The sequence below is a fragment of the Lontra canadensis genome, unplaced genomic scaffold (genome assembly GCF_010015895.1).
Source record: "Lontra canadensis isolate GAN:19392208 unplaced genomic scaffold, GSC_riverotter_1.0 scaffold3, whole genome shotgun sequence".
NCBI classification, from domain to species: domain Eukaryota; kingdom Metazoa; phylum Chordata; class Mammalia; order Carnivora; family Mustelidae; genus Lontra; species Lontra canadensis.
Genome location: NW_022630997.1, coordinates 16,003,250 through 16,024,126, shown reverse-complemented (window position 1 = coordinate 16,024,126; position 20,877 = coordinate 16,003,250). Strand labels below are relative to the sequence as shown.

Here is a 20,877-nt window from a genome sequence, read left to right as displayed (position 1 = left end):
GGCTCCACTCCAGCACTCTTTAGCGGCTCTGTTCCCCTCCATGCCCTGCCTCCACCACACCTCCTGGTTTCTAGGCAAGGGGAAACACATTTTGCTGGCCAGAAGCCAGCCAGCCTATATCTACACTGGGTCACTGCCTAACCCAGAAGGTGAGGCTTGTGCTCAGGGATGCATCCACTCCTACATCACTGAGGCTGTCTTGGTGCCCTTTCCATTCAGTTAGCCACCTGTTCCCCACACCCTATGCTCCCAGCCCTTCCAAATGGGTTGAATTATCCTAACATTTGAGTGAAGCTCCTACACCAGGCACTGAATGATGTTGTTTATGAGCATCTAACTTTAGGTTTACATCAGCCCTAGGAAGGAGGTACTAATATTTTCCCCACTTAATGTAGGAGAAAGCTGCTTGCCTCAGATTTGGTACATAGTAAATGTATTATGTGACTAAGAAACACTCCCAGTGTTGTAGGTTATGCGGGTTAAGTATCTAGCCCAAACTCACACAGCTAGTTATGGTAAGAACAAAATTCAACCTTATCTCAAGATTTGTGATTGGTAATTAGCTTAATAGCCAATCCATGCTGGGACTTCTTTCACTCTGTATCCAATTCTCCCCTCTAGAATGTTACATAAGGACTAATTCTTTTTATTAAATTTATTAAATTTATTTATTTATTTGACAGCTAGAGAGGGAAACAGACAAGGGGGGTGGGGGAGGGAGAAGCATAGCAGGGAGCCCAATGCAGGGCTTGATCCCTGGACCCCAGGATCATGACCTGAGCCAAAGGCAGACACCTAACAGCTGAGCCACCCAGGCGCCCCAAGAACTAATTATTAATAGCCATGTGATGAACATGGTGACATCATTTTCATCTAATTGATAAGGAACCAGAGGCTCAGAGAAGTCAGGCCACTTTCCCAGGTTTACACAGTCTAGGTAGCACAATGGGATTTGAACCCAGTCCAACTAAGGCCAAAACCCACCCTACTTGGGTGAAGCCAGAAAGATTGCTTCATCCAGATGGTGTGAAGCCCTGTCTAAGCTCCAGCCCACTCTGGTAGTTGCTGGATACTTAAAACTGATACTGTCTCCCAGCTGCTGGGTTGCTGGACCATCATACTTTCCTTCTTCCTCTTATCTTGACTCAGGCAGCACCACCAGTAACCCCCACAGGTTCTCCTCTAAGTTCTCAGTGCCCCTCAAAGGTCAGCTACCCTCTAGGAAGTTCTGCACTCGCCTTGATGATGTCAAACTTTTATATTCCTGGCTGAGCTGCTCTCCCACGTCTTGGGCCATTGGCCTGGTGAGAGATACTGGAATTGGGTATCTACCTGACACTCCCTACCCCAGAGCTCAGAAGGGAGCCTCACACTCTGTGTACTCTAGGAACTAGTCTCAGGACAAAGTGGTCTTTGTTGGGAGAGGCGTCTACCCCCAAGATGTCCACAACCTAATCCCTGCCAACCTGCGAATATGTTACCTTACATGCAAGGGGGAATTGAGGTTGTAGATAGTATTAAGGTTGTGAATTAGCTGTCCAAAATGAGATTATCTTGGATTATCTGGATAGATCCAGTGTAATTACAGGTGTCCTTAAATGTGGAAGAGGGAGGCAGAAGAGTCAGAGTGATGTTATAGGAGAGTGAACCAGCTGTTGCTGGCTCCGAAGATGAAAGGGGGTCATGAGCTAAGGAATGCTGGCAGCCTTTGGAAGCTGAAAAACACAAGGAAATGGATTCTTCCCTAGAACCTCCAGAAAGGAACGCAGTTCTGTCAGCACCCTGATTTTAGTTAATGAGGCAGACTTCTAACCTCCAAAACTGTAAGATAATTAATTTGTATTGTTTTAAGTAACTAGGATTTTGGTAATTTGTTACAGTGCCAATAGGAAATTAATATACTTCCCCCTTCCTGTTTATAACTTTGTCTTCTCCAAATCTCAGCAGTTGAGGAATGTCCAAGACTGCCTATAGACTCACCTCACCCAGGCCTGGAGCTCAATCGTGGGCCCTGTGGAACTGGCCCTTTCTCCTCCTCCTCCCACACGGGGATCTGGTCACACCTGGGTGGGAGGTGGGGAGTGTGTGAGAGCAAGCTCAAGTTGGAGGCTGGGAGGGTGAGAAGCCTGTGTTTTTATTTTTGTTTTTTAAGATTTTATTTATTTGTCAGAGAGAGAGAGAGAGAGTGAGCACAGGCAGACAGAGTGGCAGGCGGAGGGAGAAGCAGGCTCCCTGCTGAGCAAGGAGCCTGACATGGGACTCGATCCCAGGATGCTGGGATCATGACCTGAGCCAAAGGCAGCCACTTAACCAACTGAGACACCCAGGCGTCTCGAGAAGCCCGTACTTTAATAATCGGTCCCTATATGCTTGCTGAAGACCTCTGCTGGTCGGGGTTTGGTTCAGGTAAAATGGGAAAAATAAGGACCAAACTGAGTTTCTCAACATTCATCCTGACTCTAGTAACAGCTTCTAGATTTGGGGGGTCCCATACCTTATGTACTCAGTGAAGTGGTTCTTCATTGAGTTGAGGAGTTGGGGAGTTGGCCATATTCTTTCCTTAAAGTTATGGGTGATTTATGGCTAGATCAATTGCACTGCCATCCCTCTGGCCATAAGGATTGGTTGAAAGTAGCCAGGTGACTCAACTGGTCAGTGGGAGCCAGGCCCAGGACTTTGTTTTCTTGGGGTGGAGGGAAGTGCTTTCTTTCCCCTGGACAGAAATCTGAAAGAATACAGTCTGGGTGGAGAGGTGAAGGCCTATCGGAGCATGGAGACACAGAAGAAGTGGAACCAAGGGACAGAAAGAGAAATTAAGTCCTGATGACATCATTTAAATGTCCAGTTTTATTGAGATATAATTGACATACATGATTGTATAGGTCTAAGGTATACAGCAAATGATTTTACTTAGGTATATGATGAAATGATTAACACATTGTTTTGTTAATATCCATTATCTTACAGATAAAAATTTTTCCCATGTGATGAGAACTCTTAGGGTCTACTTAACAACTTTCAGATATTCATAATCATCATGTGCATTACATACCTAGTAGTTGTGGAACTTTACCTTTTGACTACCTTCCTCCAATGTTTCCTCTCCACCCCACCCCATAAATTCCTTTCTTCCTTAATCTGGTTTGAGTGGAGTCTTTTTTCTTTTCACACACCAGTTGTGTTTACTTCATATAAATTTAACTACAGAAGACAATGAAATAGACTTCTGTGTTTTTTTTTTTAAAGATTTTATTTATTTATTTGACAGAGATCACAAGTAGATGGAGAGGCAGGCAGAGAGAGAGAGCGAGGGAAGCAGGCTCCCTGCCGAGCAGAGAGCCCGATGCGGGACTCGATCCCAGGACCCCGAGATCATGACCTGAGCCGAAGGCAGCGGCTTAACCCACTGAGCCACCCAGGCGCCCCTAGACTTCTGTTTTTAATTACAAAGCACCATCACCTACATCCTCAGAAAATTAGAAGTTTGTGTTATCACACTGTGGGGTAGAGTCTTCTGTTGTTTGCATCTCCACTACACCCTGAGTGTTTTCCCCAGCATTTCATGAAAAATTTCAAAATGCAGCAACCTGCGTAGTTTTTGATCCACGAACCCCACGATCAGAGGCTCTCCTGTTGGCAAAGTAGAGGATAGATTGATGAGAGAGACTGGAAGCTAGTCTTGGAGGAGGTTCTCAACACGAGCCCAGGAAAACTGACAACCAAAGCAGGAGCTGGGAATGGAAAAGAGATGGGAGCAGATTCACCTAGAATTGACCCCATATAATCGCCTGGGTGGAGAGGGTAGAATAGAGGAGGATGCACATGTTTTTGGCTTAGTTGCCTGGGTGGGTAGTCAAGGCAAGCCTGGAGAATAAAAAAAAAAAACAAAAAAACTCTTGCGGGTGATTGGGAAGTTGAAGAAATGGTGCAGTCAGGGAGTTCATTTGGGGAGCTGTCGGGCAGGCGGTTCTATATTCAGGCTGGAGATGGGAGGTGGGGTAGTCATGAAGTGAAAAGTAGTAGGTGAAGGACTGAAACAGCTGCTACCTGACCTGACCCGCATCTCACTATGTTGTCATGGCTGCCAGTTTGTTGGGTTCCACTTAACACCTTTTAAAGGCAGCAGTCTTGTGTTGGAAGTCCCTTTTACCCCAGATAGCCCATGACCTGACAAGTTTGAGTGAATAAATGAGAAGAGTTTTGAAAATGGAAACTTGCGGAGGTGGTGCCTGGATGGCTCAGTTGGTAGCATCTGCCTTCAGTTCAGGTCATGATCCTGGAGTCCCAGGATCGAGCCCCACATCCATCCGTCCATCTTTTCATCCAGCTCCGTGCTCAGTGGGGAGTCTGCTTCTCCCTAACCCTCTGCTCCACCCCCCCAACCTCGTGCTTTCTCTCTCTCTCTCAAATAAATAAAATATATTTTTAAAAAGATTTTATTTATTTATTTGACTGAGAGGGACACAATGAGAGAGGGAACACAAGCAGGGGGAGTAGGAGAGGGAGAAGCAGGCCTCCCACCGAGCAGGGAGCCCAATGTGGGGCTCCATCACAGGACTCCGGGATCACGACACCAAAGGACTGAGCCACCCCTCAAATAAAATCTTAAAAGAGAATGGAAATTTGGGGGACCTGCCCTCTGATTTTAGAAAGCCCCTGGGAAAAAACGTGCCCTGGGAACTGAGGAGGAGTTGTTTATTAGGAGGAGAACATGATGGAACCTAGATCAGAGAGGTCAGAAGCCGAGGGAGGAGAGAATTTCGAGGAGAAAGACTGTTTATGTATCTATTTGTCCCACAGTCTAGGGACTCTGATATGACTCAAGAAGTCAGGCAGATGATACGCTCCAATTGCATCTTAGGTCCCTTCCCGGTTAGCTCTGTGGCTGGCAACCAGGAAGGAAGATTGGAGGTAATCACAAGGCCCAGTCCTGGTGCTGACACAAGCACCATTACATTGTTACATTGTCTATAAAATTAGAGGGATGAGGGGGCGTCTGGTGGCTTAGTTGGTTGAATGTTTGCCTTGGCCTCAGGTCATGATCCCAGGGTCCTTGGGATTGAGCCCCTCTTTGGACTCCTTGTTTGGAAGGGAGCTGCTTCTCTCTCTTCCTCTGTTGCTCCCCGTTTGTGTTCTCTCATGCTTTCTCTCTATCAAATAAATAAATAGAAAGATAGATAAATAAAATCTTTAAAAAAGAAAAAATCAGGGGGGTGAGGAGCCTCAGTGTAACCATGAGACATTAAGTGCAACATAGGGGCCAAAGTTTTTCCAGTGGGTTACATTCATTTCCGGCCCCTTCGCAGCCCCTTCCGTTCCCCTGCTCTCCCATTGGACTGGAGGGCTAAGTAAAGAATCAGGGTTGTTTTGCAACAAAGGCACATGCTGGTCAGAAATGGAAAGGCAGGGGAACTCCTTTAATCAATTTATGGAGGTCCTAGTGTGCCAGACAACATGCTGAATTCTGGGTTTCCAGCCTTATATTCTCAGCCAGGAAAACATAGATGGGAACAAGGGGTTGGGATGGGGGAATAATGGTCAACTTCCTTTTAGTCATGAGGGCTTTCTGGAGCAGGAGGGGTTCCAGAAATTGCTTGAAGTCCAAAAGAGAAATGATGTGGCTTCAGGGGAATATAGGAGGAAAGAAGAGGAGGGTCTGAAGGGGCAGGGTCTGAATGTGGCTTCAGGGGGACATAGGAGGTAAGAAGAGGGTCTGAGGGGGCAGGATTGGGGAGAAATGAGATTGGTGAGTGGTGGATGCTGGGAGCAAAGTTCACGGGACTGCTGGGCACCACAGGAACTGGTTGGACAGACTCCAACCCCTGCTTATGAGGGCTCTAGTGTTGGACCATTTGCTGTAGGTGGACCCTTTGCCAGGTTGTCAGGCAGGAGGAAGAGGATGATTTTCCTGTTGACAACCATCAACAAAAGCATAATGACCAAAAGCTGGCAAAATTCTTAACACTCCCATTTCTTAACTAATGCCTACAAAATCAAGACATAAAACAGAGGCTCACAAAAGGAAGGTCCCTTAACAAAGAAGTGGAGCTAGAGGACCAAGCCCCAGGTCCCCCAGAAGCTAAAGCCCATGCTCATTGCCCCATAACCCAGGGGAAGAAAACAGGTGGTCTGAAGTGTGTGCTGTTTGGTTGCCTGGAAAACTAACCAGGCTTACAGGCCTATTGTGAAAAGACATGGGATATCCTCACCAGACTGGATTAAGCAAAACAAAACTTGACTTTGAGGCCCTTGGCAGGGGTAGGAAGAGGAAAGACTCCTGTTCTGAGAGTCAGGAGAGCTTGGTTCCAGCTGGGCCTCTTGCTTGTAGGAAGGTCATTGAATCTCTCTGAACCTGTTTCCTCCTCTGTAAAATGGGGATAATAGCACCTGCCTCCCAGGGATGGTGTGAGGACTACAAGTTAATGGATGCAGAGTGCTTAGCACAGTACAGGGCACATAGTGAGAGCTCGGTACTCCTTTTACTTTATTATTCTTATTTTTAACTGGAGGAGGTTGGGTTGCATGGTAGCTCTCTCGGGACCGGCACCTGTGGCCTGAGCCCCAGCGTCTCCACATTAAGCTGGGGTTGTCCACTCTAGAGGGGCTCATATTCCAGCATCAGGGAGTACCAGGTTGTGCCACTGTCGTCCTTTCATCCGCCTAGCTGTGCATCTAGTCAGACCACATGGCTCGTAAGAAGGTGCTGTGCTCTCTTCACTCAGAATTAATACTAAGGAAGGACGGGGAGAGAGAGGGGATCACTCAGAAAAGCCTTATTGATTTCAACTGAAATGGACTTTAAGCAACTATAGAGGTGAAAGGGGAGGGGGGTGAACCGTCAGGAATCCAGGCCATCTGCTCTCTTCTTGCCAGCATCTACGTTTTCTTCTCGGTCCCCACGGCCACGCGCCCGTGACAAATATGGCTGCGGCAGCCTTGGGCGCGGGCACCTGCCGGGGCGCGGTCCCGGGAGCCGCGCGGAGCCAATCGCCGGCAGGGGGCGGGGGGAGAGGCTGGGGAAGCGACCCGCCGGGCGCGCGCAGGCGCACTGACTCGCACCTGGCTCCAGGCAGCCGCAGGATTAGGCTTCGCCTGCCGCGATATTGGTGAGGGGCTGGTACGCCGCCCGGGCGCGGGGACAGGAGCGGGCCGGACTGGGGGCCAGTCAGACGCAAAGGACGGACTCGAGGGGGACAGGAATGCTGTCTGCTCTGGGAGTCCTAGGGGCAGTCTGCCGAGGCGCGCGCGCGGGGTGGGGGTGTCCCTGAGGTGATCAGGTTGTGGGTTGGGAGAGCCCTTGGGGCAGGATGGGAGAAACTTGGGCTCAAGGGTGGAATCCTTGCAAAAGAGCTCCTCGGGGGCCTAGGGTCGCGGGATGCCTCGGGCCGGGATCCATTTCATGAACACAATGGCCCTTACCCCTGGTGGCCTAGTAGAACCACTTGGGGAGATTTAAAAGAACACTGACGCTGGGCCCCATCGCTGAAAATTCCGATTAATTGGTCAGGGGTGAGGCCCGGGCCTTGGTATTGAGCAACTCCTCAGGTGATTTTAACGTACAGAGAGGCTGGAGAACCACAAGTTTCAGCGCCAGTTGTTGCGTAAAGAGCCCCTGCGTTAGCCCCAGACTCCTTGGTGTCTTGGGGAGGGGCTGGTGGTCCCAGTGTGAAGTCGCTGACCCTCCAGTGCCCTGGGAGAGGAGGAGGGTACCACCCCCAGTGAGGTGAAATTTTATTTCCAGCGTCAGGAGGATAGACCTATTAGTATTTGGAATGGAGGGCGCCACCCCCACCCCGCACCCCCCTCGCCAGGGGAAGCCCTCCTGCCAGGACTGGACGCTGCTGTGGGGAGGGAGGCTGGGCAGGGGGACAGGCTAGGCGGGTGTGAAACAGGAGAGGCAGCAGACAATTCAGAGGTCAGCCGCTTGTTGAGAAAAGGACACACCTAATATTTGTGCAGGGTGTTACACCTTTCAATTTCATTTGATACTCCTGAGGACAGGTAGAGAATGGAATTATTTTCTCCTGCCTCATAGATGTAGGAATAAACTCAGATGGCTAGTTAGTAGTGATGATGTTCAGACTTGACTCAGGGCTCGCAACTCCAAGTTATGCTTATTAGTAGCTTTCCCGCCTTTACACTATACTCCTTCACATGCAGTCATTAGTCCTTTTAAAGGGAATCAACACCCACCTTCCTGATGCCCCTCACTCTAGGGACCCAGTCTGGCATTCTTGGTTTCCTCCACCAAATCCACCAGCTCCCAGCCACTATCGGTTCGTTCAGAAATCAGGGAGATGCTACTGTTCCTATCCTTTCTAGTTCTTTATCTTCCAGAAGCCTGATGGGTCAAGAGAGAGTTTTTATGCCAGGGGATTCCTTCCAAACAGATCTGGTTCTGTCACCTCAGCAGCTGCCCAGTGCCCCCCATGCCATTGTCCTCAGGACAGAATCTTGTGTGTGATTTACAAAACCCTTTCTGATCTGGTGTCTCTCTACCTCCTTGCCCTGAGCTCTCTTTCCATACTGTATCTGCTTTCCTTAGCACATGGTACAAGGTTAATAAATGTGACTTTTTGTCATCACTCTTCCTCTTTGTGCACCTGTTACCTTGCTATATGTGTTGTATTCAGCGGGGCACATCAAGGTTCCCCTGGTTGCCTCTTTCTGACTCTCACAGCCAAGCAGAGCTGAGGGCCACAGTGGGATTTGGGGGTGGCAATCCTAGGGCTGCTGCTTCTCCCTAGTTCTGGGGATACCCATGTTGGCCTTTTAGGGGCACACTGACTCAGCAGGCATTAACTGAGCACCTACTATGTGCTGAAGGAGCCTGGTAGAAGCAGGGAGTAGAAAACTGGGGTCTGATCTGGTGCTGCTCTTACAGAGCTTGGGTGCTGGAGGAGGGTTAAGGGAGGCATTTGGATCCTGATCAAGGAGCCAAGGGACCTGAAATGGGAGAGAACACCTGCCTGGGTGTACTCAAGAAGTCTTGTGCCACTGAAATGGGCCTTGAATCAGCAGGATTTGATAAGATGGTGGTGGGGTTGGGCATAGTGACATGAGAAATGCTGACATTTTTTAGTCAAAAACACCAGTTTTGAATCTTTGCCCCAGCCCCTAATAGCTCTGTGATTTATTTAATCTTTAGAGCCTTGGTTTCTTCATTTATAAAATGAGATGGAAATAGTAACAAGAGTTGTAAGGATTCTTGATGAGGTAAAAGCCAGGCATACCCAGATGCCTAAGAAATGATATGTAGTTACATCTAGGGTATTTTAGATGGAAGGAACAGCATGAACAAAGGTGTGGAGGTGGCATTTAAAAGAGAATATGAGGGATGGCAGGATGTACCAGGCAGCGAGAGGTGTCCGTCCATGTTGGGTGCTGGAGAGACCACTTCAGTCGTGGATTTGACAGAAGGGGACACTGACTGAAACCCTTTAAAGATCATGAAACCAAACTCCAGAGACAGGAAAAAGAATAACAGTAGCTACTGCTTATCGAGGATCTCCTATGTGCCAGGCACTGTGCTTGGTGCTTTGTATACCTTTTGTGTTTCAGCCTCACAGCAATCCAAGAGGTTGGCATCATCCCCTCTTTATAGATGAGGAGACCAAGGGCCAGGGGAAAGGAAATGCTGGCTCAAAGCCACATAACTGGGACCATCCCAGCACGAGCGAGGGCTCTGGGGACCTCCACCAGGCTCTTCTGCCAGGTGCCAAGGTGGGGGTGGAGTTGGCTGGCGTATAGGGTATTTCACCCAGGTTATGCAACTAGGTTGGTGTGGGTTCCAAGCTGTTCCTCCCCTGGAGAGGCAGGGTTGCTATTTTCTGCTGGGGCTTATTGAGGGTAGGAGGGTGGGTAGGGGAAGGCATTTCCTGAGGGAGGAGCAGAATGTAGAAGAGAAATGGCTGCAGTGACCCTGCACACTCCTCCCCCATCTCCCTCTCCTGGGCAGAGGCTTACCTGGACAGGTCGCTCTGCGCCCCCCCCCCCCCCCCCGCACCCTGGCTCCCCGCCCCCGCATCCCGCCTCTGGCTGTGGTGGGGGCCTGTACCTAGCTCTCCTGAACTGTGCATGTGTTCTTGCTACTTGTAGACTCTCCTCTTTTGATTTAGCCTTGTGTGCCCTGTCTTGTCTCTCGAATTCCCTTACCGAGGGAAGGGGCCGGATTACCAGGCTATTCCCCTGCTCTTACTCCGATCTTTTATGAGTGAGCCCGAGAAAAAGCCAGTTTCTGAACATCTTCTGTGTAACAGTGCTCTGGGCTCCTGGGCATTAGTTTAGTCCTCCCTGTTTTCCTTTAAAGGATGGGCATTATTATTCCCATTCTACAGGTGAGGAAACCGAGGCTCAGACAGGTTAAGTGACTTGCCTGAGGTTACATTCTTAGTAGGAAGTGCAGGTGAAATTTAAGCCCAGCCTCTCCTGATGGCAAAAGTAACACCCTTCCCATGTCACCACCTCTGAGGTTTTCTGCTGTTACCCCAGCATGGGTGCAGGGAGCCAGCTGGTGGAGGCTGGGACTTGCCTCCAGGACTCACCTTCTCCAGCCTCCAGGGTAGGTCACTGGACATCCAGCTGGGGGCCTGGGAGGCTTCATTCCCTTTGGACAAAGGCTTTGGAGGTGAGGCAGGGGTGGGGGTCTGAAAGGCCCTGGGGAGTCTGAGAAAGTGAGCTAGGTTAAGGATAGCAACAGGGGTGCCTGGGTGGCTCAGTGGGTTAAAGCCTCTGCCTTCGGCTCAGGTCATGATGCCTGGGTCCTGGGATCGAGCCCCACATCGGGCTCTCTGCTCCGCGGGGAGCCTGCTTCCTCCTCTCTCTCTACCTACTTGTGATCTCTGTCAAAAAAAAAAAAAAAAAAAAAAAAAGGATAGCAACAGGTAGCTTTGCAGCCCCCCAAACACCTTTAGATTAATACTCACCCCATCCTTGTATGGTGGGTTTGGAAGGTCTGAGAGGCTCCATAGCAGTAATCTCTGAAGTTTGAGTGTCCACTGCACTCATGTGCTAAGTGTTTGAGAGTACTTTCCCCTTGATTGTTAACAATAGTCCTAGAAGGGCTGATGCCATATTGCAGATCAAGAAACAGACATAGAGAGGTTAAGCAAATTCCTCCAGGTCACACAGATAGTAAATGGTGCAGTCAGGACTTAGGAGGCCCCCAATAGTGTTTTCTTTCCACTACGTTCCTTAGAAAGTTCCAGGGAAACTTCTAGGGTGATGGGTATGTTCATGGTCTCCACTGTTGTGATGGTTTTCCAGGTACATATATGTGTTAAAACTGATCAGACGGTACACTTTGCATATGTGCTCATCCTTGTATGTCAGCTATACCTCTGTAAAGCTATGGGGGAAAAAGTACTTCCCACCAAATGTTCCTTCAGGGGCTCAAGGGTTCCAGGAAGAGGCATAGCTGGCCATCATCCTGCTTTGGGGCAAGGTAGGATCACTGTAGCCTGGGAGAGTCTCTCACAGACTTAGTGGTTGGTTTCTCATTTCAGGTTGCTCCAGCTGCTTCTCCTTTCCTCATTCCCCAGCACTAGGCATAGATGGGCACCAGGTTGGATCTCTTGAGTGAATTGCCCTCATTTTCCATTGAGCCTGAGAGACCCTGAGATTCCCTTCTTTTCCCCCCACTCAGGGCCTGTTTTTCTATCAGAGTGTGGTCGTGTCCAGTCCACCCTCCCTGAAGGAGATGGAGAGCAGAGAGACAGGCTCTGACCTGAGAAACCCCACAGTCAGGTTGTTGTGGGGGCAGGCAGGAGAGTCTGTGGTATGGCGGCAGGAGGCATCTGTAAGGGGCTGGAGAGAGTCTGGACACAGTGCTGGCTCTTGAAGGATGGGGAGATGGGAGGCTGCTTCCAGCAGGGGCACTACCAAGGACAAAGGCCTGGCTAGAGGAGAGGGTGGCTTGAAGACCCAGGGAAGGCTGGGCTGGACAGAGGCCCTGGAAGGGTGGGCACAGAGTGGGAACCTTCGTGGGTCATGGGGCAAGGACAGGTCCTGGGAGTCACTGTTAGACTGGGGCTGAAGTTGGCTCTCCAGGGCCTGACCGTGATGGGAAGCAGAAGTTTCAGCTGTGTGTATCTGTGTGTGCGTGTGCATGCGTGCACACACTAACATGTAGATCGCACACATGGTCAGGCATGGTGTCACAAGGACTCAGAGAGGAACAGCCCCAAGGGTATGTGTGAGTTTCCTAGGGCTGCTGGGACAGATTTCCGCAAACAGGGTGGCTTAAAACAACCAAAATGTATTGTCTCACGGTCCGAAACAACTCCAGCCGGTTACGATCCCTCTAGAGGCTCTAGGGAAGAATCCTTCCTTGCTTCCTCCTAGCTTCTGGTGGCTGCCTGCTGTCCTTGCATTCCTTGGCCTCTAGCTACATCATTCCACTTTCTGCCTCTGTCCTCACATAGCCACCTTCCTTCTGGGTGTGTCTGTCTCTGTGTCTAAATTTCCATGTCCCTGTAAGGGCCCACCCGAATTCACTATGATCTCATCTTAACTCGGTTACATCTGCCCAGATCTTGGTTCCAAATAAGGTCACACTTAACAGGTGCTAGGAGTTAGGGCTTGAGCATATCTCTTTTGGGGGACACGATTTAACTCACAATGGGGAACTGGAGAGAAGGAAATCCTCTTAGCTTCCCTCTGGGGGTCAGACACAGGGTTATTTTTCTGAAAAGAGGATGAAAGCTTTGAATCTAAAAAAAGAGACAGGCGGACTTAATGCCTCGCTGCCTAAACTGCGGTCATGGCCCTGTGGTTGCCACCTGGGCGCCCCTTTCGAAGTGCAGAAACTGGTTCCTCCCCAGACCTCCTGAGTCAAAATCTGCATTCTGATGAATTGCCCACATAACTTGAAAGCACTTTCCAGTTTAAGAAGGCCTGCTCTAATAAAGATCTGACTTTTATTTCCTTCCCTCTGATGCTCTGTTTGTCTGTCCAGCCTCTGTGTACAAGTTAGACCAGTTGGAAGCCAGGCACCCCCACTGTGCTTTGTTCACTCTTTTCCCATAACAGGTTCTTGAATTTCTCATCTATATGTTGAGGTGGCCCATAGGCTTGCCTTCTCTGGGGAGCATCTGCCTTGCTGAGCCAGTCCCTTTGTTGCCTTCTTGGGCCATGTCCAACTTTTTGCTGTTTATTACCATTGCTGCCTTGAATGTCTTTGTACATGTTCCTTTGGGGTTCATTTCTTGAGGTGGGATTTCCAGAATCAAAGTGTGTGAGTGGTTGTGGATTCTATCACTCTTATATACCTATGGAACCTGACATCACAGCAGCTCTCCCTGTTCTACCCAGCAGTGCATAGGTACCTGATTTAGAAGGTCAAGTGGCAGACTTTAGAACCAGACAAATCTACTTTTTTGCTGTATGACATTGAGCAAATTATTTAACATCTCTGAGCTTGGCATTGCTCTCTTTTCACATTGTAACAGTGCTATAAATTTTGTAGGGATTTTATAAAGATAATCATGACACCACCACCATCCATTTATCAAGCACTTTCCCTGAGTTACCTCCCTTGATCTTACATTCCTCTGCAGAGTAGGCATGATCATCCCTCTTTCCCTTTTACAGAAGAGGAAACTGAGGCCCAGGTTAAGTAGCTTGCCTGAGGTTATAGGGGCATTGTGTGCCCAGACTCACAGCTGGCATGTCCAGATTGTTAAAGTTTTTGTGATAAGATAGTGTAGATGAAAGAAAATACTGAGCACAGTGCCCTAGCCCATGACCTGGCTTCGAACTTGTTAGATGCCTGCCTTTTTTTCCCACGCTTTTATCAGTTTTCTTGGGTTAACTCAGATAGTGGTATCCAGCCCAGCACTGTTTCAGTTCTATGTTATTGATGAATCTCTAGCTTTGTTTTGTGTACAAACTTTCTCCCAGTGGAAATGAGGGTGTGGGTTGTTGTTTTTTTTTTCTTCTTTAAGATTTATTACTTTATTTATTAGCATGAGCTGGGGCGGGGGTCGGCAGTGGTGGTAGAGGGTAGGGGGAGGGAAAAACAGCAGACTTCCCACTGAACAGGGAGCTAGACGTGAGTCTCAATCCCAGCACTCTGAGATCCTAACCCAAGCGGAAGGCAGATGCTCAACCGACTGAGCCACACAGCCACCCCCGGAAATGAGTTTTTAAATGATTCAGAGGCCTGGGGTTAAGAGCAGAGCTGGCTCTGATCCCTGCAGCTAACTGGCTCCTTCTTCCCCAGGGACAAGGATGGCCAGACTGCTCTTGGAGGATGTGAGCGCTCCCCAGTGTTGCTGGGGCTGACGCCAAGCTGGCAGCCATGGGGCTGGGCAGGCTCCAGGCCTGGATGCTGGGCATTCCTACGGCTGTGGTCTATGGCTCCCTGGCCCTCTTCATCTCTATCCTGCACAATGTGTTCCTGCTTTACTATGTGGACACCTTTGTCTCAGTGTACAAGATCAACAAAGCTGCCTTCTGGGTTGGAGAGGTAGGCCAGCACTGGGGGCGGGGTGGGGGGGAGCTGGACAGATCGCAGGGCTAGATCCCACCCAGTCCAGAGCTGGGGCAGGCCAGGCTGCCCACCGTAATTTAGTAAGAAAAGCTGGAGCTGGAGGTGTTGACTCCTCCTTCTCCTGGCTCCTGTCCTCTGAGCCTGACATGGTTCTAAATATTCACATATATGATAAAATGTATTCACATAGGTTAACTTGTCAGCTGGATAAATTTGCCCTGGGTGGGTGAGTGTCTGATGGGGGCAGTGGCTGGTGGAGTGGGTTTTAGCAGAGGGACTGCCCTGAGCAAAGGTTTGCAGGTAGGAAAGCTGGGCTCACCTTTGAGGGGTGGCAAACAGGCTGGGTAGGGAAAACTCTGGAGAAGAGGCTGCCTAGAGCCCACCTGCCCCGTCTCCCCTCTGCCCACAGACGGTGTTTCTCCTCTGGAACAGCCTCAACGACCCCCTCTTCGGCTGGTTGAGTGACCGTCACTTCCTCAGCTCTCAGCCCTGGTTTGTGTCCTGGGGATGGCTCACAACGGGTCCTATCCCACCCGACCCCTCCCCAAGGGTGCCTGTGTTTGGGGTGGGGAGAGAAAGGGAGAGCATTTTCAGCTTTGGGCCAACTCCCTCCCTTCCCAAGGTCAGGCAGGTGGGAGAAGTGGCATTGACTAACTGTTGCCTTGCTCACCTGGGGAGAGATTTACCCCAGCTTGGCTTGTCAGGTCCTCAGAACTGGGAGCTGTATAGCAGACCCTCTCTGCTGCTTCTGGCAATTACCTTGACTCCATCCCTGCTTGGGCCAACCCTGAGAAATAGGTATCCCACCACTCCTTGGCCATCAGCCCTGGCAGGCTCACAAGGGAGCAGATGAGAAAGTATACCTCTTTTGCTTCCTAAGTCAGAGGCTGAGGACGCGGGGCTCAGTGGGCTCACTCTGGTGTGTTTCATACTCTGGGCCTCTGTCCTCCCTTTGGGGCCTGGGCAGAGGGGGAACTGGGGCTAGCCAACTTGGTAAGAGCCACTCCCACCTTTCCTCCTTTCTTTGGCAGGTCGGGCACTGGGTTCTCCTCGAGGGCTGTGGTGCTGGCACGGGTGCGGGCCCTGGGCTGGCATGGACCATTGCTGGCACTATCGTTCCTGGCATTCTGGGTGCCCTGGGCCCCAGCTGGCCTGCAGTTCTTGCTGTGCCTATGCCTCTATGATGGCTTCCTGACGCTCGTGGACCTGCACCATCATGCCTTGCTGGCTGACCTGGCCCTCTCTGCGCACGACCGTACCCACCTCAACTTCTACTGCTCCCTCTTCAGTGCGGCTGGCTCCCTCTCTGTCTTTGCCTCCTATGCCTTCTGGAACAAGGAAGACTTCTCTTCCTTCCGCGCCTTCTGTGTGGCACTGGCCACCGGCTCTGGGCTGGGCTTTGTGGCGGCCACACGGCTGCTTAAGCGGCAGGTTGAGGCAGTTGGCAGGCAGCCAGAGTGCCCAGCCCTGGCTGCGGATGGCGGGTGAGTGGCCTGGCCCAGCGCCCTGGGTTCCTCGCAGCACACAGAGTGCCCTGGGGCATGGGTGGCTGCCTGGGGGTGGCGGATGGCTCTGGCCCAGCCCTAGGTCATGGGTGACTCCCCTGTGCCCTGTAGCCTGTGCGGAGAGGAGCTGCTCACAGGCCGCCAGGATGCAGGCAGCGTCACTCTGGGCCAGTACCTCCAGCAGCTGGCACGTCATCGGAACTTCCTATGGTTCGTGGGCATGGACCTGGTGCAGGTATGGGAGCAGCATCCCCCCCAACCCCCCACCCACAGCCAGGATGTGCCTCACTCAGGGGAGTAGGTGCCTTAAAAGCTGGGCCTCATGTGAGCACTGCTGGGTGATTTGTTAGCTGGAACACAGTTCTGTTCGTTGGGAGGCATGGATTCTAGCACCATCAGAAGTCCTCACTCCCTGTGTGACCTTAGGCAGGTCTGTCTCTCGGGGCAGCTGCGTCTTCACCTGCAAAAGGAAGCTGTGAGAAAGAGGTGCTCCTGGAATTTCGTGACAATCTTTTTAAAACACTAAATGCCGTGCCTGAAACACCTGTAGCATGTAAGCTAGCTAAATTCAGAAATAGATGATGTTTATACCAACAAGCTTGTTTTACGAAAGTGTTATCGATTAAAGAGAAAAAAACTTAATTATTCAGTTTGACAGTTTTAATCATTCCTTCTACCTTTTAGCAAAATTAGATGAGCAACAGGAATCTGGTGTTGGGTTTTATTCTGGCATGTTCCATGGGGAGGGACATGGGGTTAAAGTCTGCTCTTGCTCTCGGCGCTCCTGGGTCGGCTTCCGGCCTGCTCCCAGCTCCGCTCCAGCCCAGCAGCCTCCTCACGGGGCGGTTGGGTTGCAGGTCTTTCACTGCCACTTCAACAGCAACTTCTTCCCCCTCTTCCTGGAGCATCTGTTGTCAGACCACATCTCCCTCTCCACGGGCTCCTTCCTTTTGGGTGAGTGGGTACCGCAGGCAGGCTGGAAGGCCCGAAGCTTGCCGCCCAGCTGCAAGCGCAGCTCGCAGGGGTGCAGGGGCGGGGGGCGGGGTCCCTGCCGCTGCGGGCGCTACCCTCCAGGCCTCCCACTCAGCTGTGGGAGGAGGGGGTGGGAGCCCGTTGCGGTACGAGGAGGGTATGGCCGCTCTCTGGTGGTCTCCGTGATGGCGCACCCCGGAGGGGAGGCGGCAGGGCGGCCTCTCACAGCACGGCTGACAGGCTTGGGGGCGCGACTCCACTGCTTGTTCACTGGGCGTCCTTGGGTGTGTTTTCTTTAGTCTCTTTGGGCCTCCACTTACCATCTGTGAGGCAGGGGCAATCACAGGACTGATCCTGAAGGGTGGAGAGGATTAAATAAGCGGACGTGAAGCTCGTGGCGCAGAGCCCGGCACGTCGGGAGGGTTCCGTCCGTGCCCGCTCTGATGCCGGCGGCGGGCATGTGCGCTGGCAGCGGCCCGTGACAAGGCTGCGCCTTCTGTCCAGGCATCTCCTACGTGGCCCCCCACCTCAACAACCTCTACTTCCTGCCCTTGTGCCGGCGCTGGGGCATCTACGCCGTGGTGCGGGGGCTCTTCCTGCTCAAGCTGGGCCTGAGCCTGCTCATGCTGTTGGCCGGCCCCGACCGCCCCGGCCTCCTCTGCCTCTTCATTGCCAGGTATGCGCTGCCCTCCCTCACCCCCTCCACCTCTGCTCCACCCGGTCATCCTTGCCCCCCCGCCCTCCTTTCTTCGCTGGCAGCAACCGCGTCTTCACTGAGGGCACCTGTAAGCTGCTGACCCTGGTGGTCACTGACCTGGTGGATGAGGACCTGGTCCTGAACCGCCGCAAGCAGGCGGCCTCAGCTCTTCTCTTTGGCATGGTGGCCCTGGTGACCAAGCCGGGCCAGACCTTCGCCCCGCTGCTGGGCACCTGGCTGCTGTGCTTCTACACAGGTGAGGGCCCTGGGGCTGGCACTGGGCTCTTGAGATTCCAGGGTTCAGAGCTTACCTGGCATAGCAGCTGACAAGCTGGGTCCAGTCAGGGGGGAGAGAATGGCAACTGGCCAACAAGCTGTGCCTGGTCCACACCTCCTCCACCTCTGCCCAGGTAGGGAGAGAAACTGAGTGTCCGGTACTTCCCATGTTTCAATAGTTTATTCATTCATTCATTCATTCATTCATTCATTCGACAAGCATGTGTAGAATACTTTCTCTGCCAGGAGCGGCTCCAAGTCCCTTTAGGGAGGTAACAGTGGTCTTTGCCTTCATGGAACTTCCATTCTGGTTAGAAGGATGGGTGGGGTTGGCGATAAAGAGCCAAACAAGAAAAGAGCTACGGTATTGGGAAAAGTGATGGCAACATAGGCAGTGTGACTGAGAAGCTACTTAGTGTGTGGTCCAGGAAGGCCTCTTTGCAGAGATGACACCCAGGATGTGGACTGAATGGCAAGAATTGGGTCTAGAAAGATCTCAGTGAATCCTGGACAGGGAGGGGGGCAAGTACAGAGGACTGAGGTATCAGGAGTCGCTGGAGACGAGGCTGGGGGGCAGGGAACTCTGTCTGTCAGCACAGGGTTTGGATTTGATTCTCAGTGTGAAGAGAAACTATTGCCAGGGCAGTAGTGACATGGTCTAGCAGGGCAGTGACATGGTCTGGTCTGTTTTTTAAAGTTCGCCCTGACAGCGGAATGGAGAATGGGCTGTGGGGAGGGGGTGGCAGAGGCCATGGAAGCTCGGAGCTGGCAGTGCCAGGGGTGCTGGAAGAAAGTGTCTGGGTGTGGGGTGTGTTTTGGAATTGGGGGGAGGGGAAGGACTGGCTGCTGGGGAGTGGTGAGGTTACCCGAAGAATCGAGGAAGGCTTTGTGCTTATGGGGTGGATGGTGGTGCCAGTCACCCAGAAGGGAAGCACAGGGTGAGGCAAGTTTGGGGGAAGAAGTGAGTTGTGGTTTAGACATGAGTGTGTGTCACTTGAGATGTGGCACTGGGGACCTTGGAGGAGACCAGGGCTGATCCTGTTCTTTCTGCACGCTCTCTCACCCTAGGTCACGATCTCTTCCAGCAGCCCCCGCTGACCCCTGTGGGGAGTGCCCAGCCCTGGCCAGAGCCCCCGGCCCCGGCCCCAGCCCAGGCCCCGACACTCCGCCAGGGCTGCTTCTACCTGCTGGTGCTGGTGCCCATCACCTGTGCCCTGCTGCAGCTGTTCACTTGGTCCCAGTTCACACTGCACGGGAGACGCCTGCACATGGTCAAAGCCCAGCGCCAGAACCTATCACGGGCCCAGACCCTGGATGTTAAGATGGTGTGAGAGGCAGGCCCAGCAAGGCCACCCTGCTGAGGATGCTGTCACAGGCCTGGGCAGGAGCCACTTTTGCCAGGCCCTCGTCCTGCTCCTCTGCCTCCCTGGGGCACTGCCTGGAGGACAGATGGCAGAATGGGAGCCTTTGAGGCTGAGCCAGGAGCATCACTGAGGTCTGTTCTGGCTTGGCTGTCTGGCCCAGCTTGGGCAAGAGCTAGGCTGTATGTGCTCAGGGACCTGCTTCCCTGCTGTGGGGCAGGAGGAAGAGGAGGACCAAGAAGGGAAGGGGCTGTCTGCGATCACATGGGGTTGCTGCAGGGCCTGGAGGTCTGTCCAACCACGTGGCCGGGGCTGGTGCTGCGTAGGCTCTGAAGCCATTTTCACCATTCAGGGGACGCTGTGAGTCCCACCGCCCCCTCCCTCCACCTTTCCAGTGGTTTCTCTGACCTCTCCGCTTCAGTTGTGCCTGAAGTATTGTGGCCCAGCTGCTGCAGGGCTTCCCCACCCCTATCTGACCTCTCAAAGAGGTTCATGTCATCACAGACTGATTAAAGTCAGTCATTTCTGTTCCTGAGGTCTGCGCTATGTGCGGGAGTGGTGGGTTGGTGGGGTTGGGAACAGAATTCCTCTTAATAGGAGAAGCACCCCGAGAACATTTTCTGTAGATGAGTTGGTGGGGGTAGGGGGACACCCTTACCAGAGTCACTGAGGCAGCAGGGAGGGCGTGCAGACCGGTAGCTGCATGAGCATCTGGGAGCAGAAGGACTTGCAGGCCTGTGGTCATGTCCTGGTGCATTTCCCGTACACCACTGTCAGACATGGGGAGTGAGGAAAAGCTGCTGCTTCCAAAACTGAGGTCTTCAACCCTGGAGTCACTGGGAGCTTTCAAAAATGCTGATGTCTTGGATTCTGTTCCCCAAGATTCTGATGTCATGGATTCTGGGCTATGGCCTAGGCAAGGAGGTTTTGGAAAGCTCTATGATTTTACTGTGCAGCAGGGATTGAATACCCGTGCTCTAGGCCAGCGTTTCTCAACCTAAGGACGTTCGGAGCCAGATAGTTCTTTGTTATGAATATTTGAAGTGGCATCCCTGGCCTCTGCCTAGATGCCAGTAGCATTTCCCAACCAGTTGTGACAACCCAGTGTCTCCAGACATTGCCAGGAATGTCCTTGATTGGGACCTACTGCTCAAGGCCAGTGGTTTTTGAGGATATGTATAGTGGCTAAAAATTTAGGCTCTAGGGTTATATTGCCTGGATTCAAATCCTATCTGATAAAGGGCAGAGCTCTGGGAAATTACATAATCTTTTTGTGGCTCTAATTCATCTGCAAAGTGGATAATAAAAATATCTACTTTGCAGGGTTGTTGGGAGGATCAGATAAGTTAATATTTGCAAAGGGCCTGGAAATCGCCCCCACCAAGTATACAGGTTTAAAATGGAGAGCTGATTAGTCAGAATATCTGAGTGTAGGCCCCAGGAACTACATTTTAAGCTCCTGAGCTTCTTATCCATGTGGAAGTTCTGACTTCACAGATGTCAAAAGGTGCTCCCCTCATCTGAGGTAGTTTCAGTTCTGGGTTTTAGTGTATGTGCAGGTCTGGGACCTTCAGT

The 20,877-nt window shown here is 51.7% G+C and overlaps 1 protein-coding gene across 2 annotated transcripts; it reads left to right on the top strand.

Annotated features, from left to right (window-relative positions):
- Nucleotides 1–7,025: 7,025 nt before the first annotated feature.
- On the top strand, nucleotides 7,026–19,837 carry MFSD13A (major facilitator superfamily domain containing 13A). 2 transcript variants are annotated; one of them, XM_032881315.1, is made up of 9 exons: nucleotides 7,026–7,106; nucleotides 14,222–14,467; nucleotides 14,901–14,983; nucleotides 15,523–15,975; nucleotides 16,108–16,231; nucleotides 16,854–16,950; nucleotides 17,473–17,644; nucleotides 17,728–17,921; nucleotides 19,010–19,837. In XM_032881315.1, exons 2-9 carry the CDS (start codon nucleotides 14,300–14,302, stop codon nucleotides 19,270–19,272), a joined length of 1,554 nt encoding a protein of 517 aa, XP_032737206.1. In that variant the 5' UTR covers nucleotides 7,026–7,106; nucleotides 14,222–14,299; the 3' UTR covers nucleotides 19,273–19,837. The 2 variants fall into 2 exon arrangements, with proteins under 2 accessions (XP_032737206.1, XP_032737214.1); XM_032881323.1 differs by lacking the exon at nucleotides 15,523–15,975.
- Nucleotides 19,838–20,877: the final 1,040 nt, after the last annotated feature.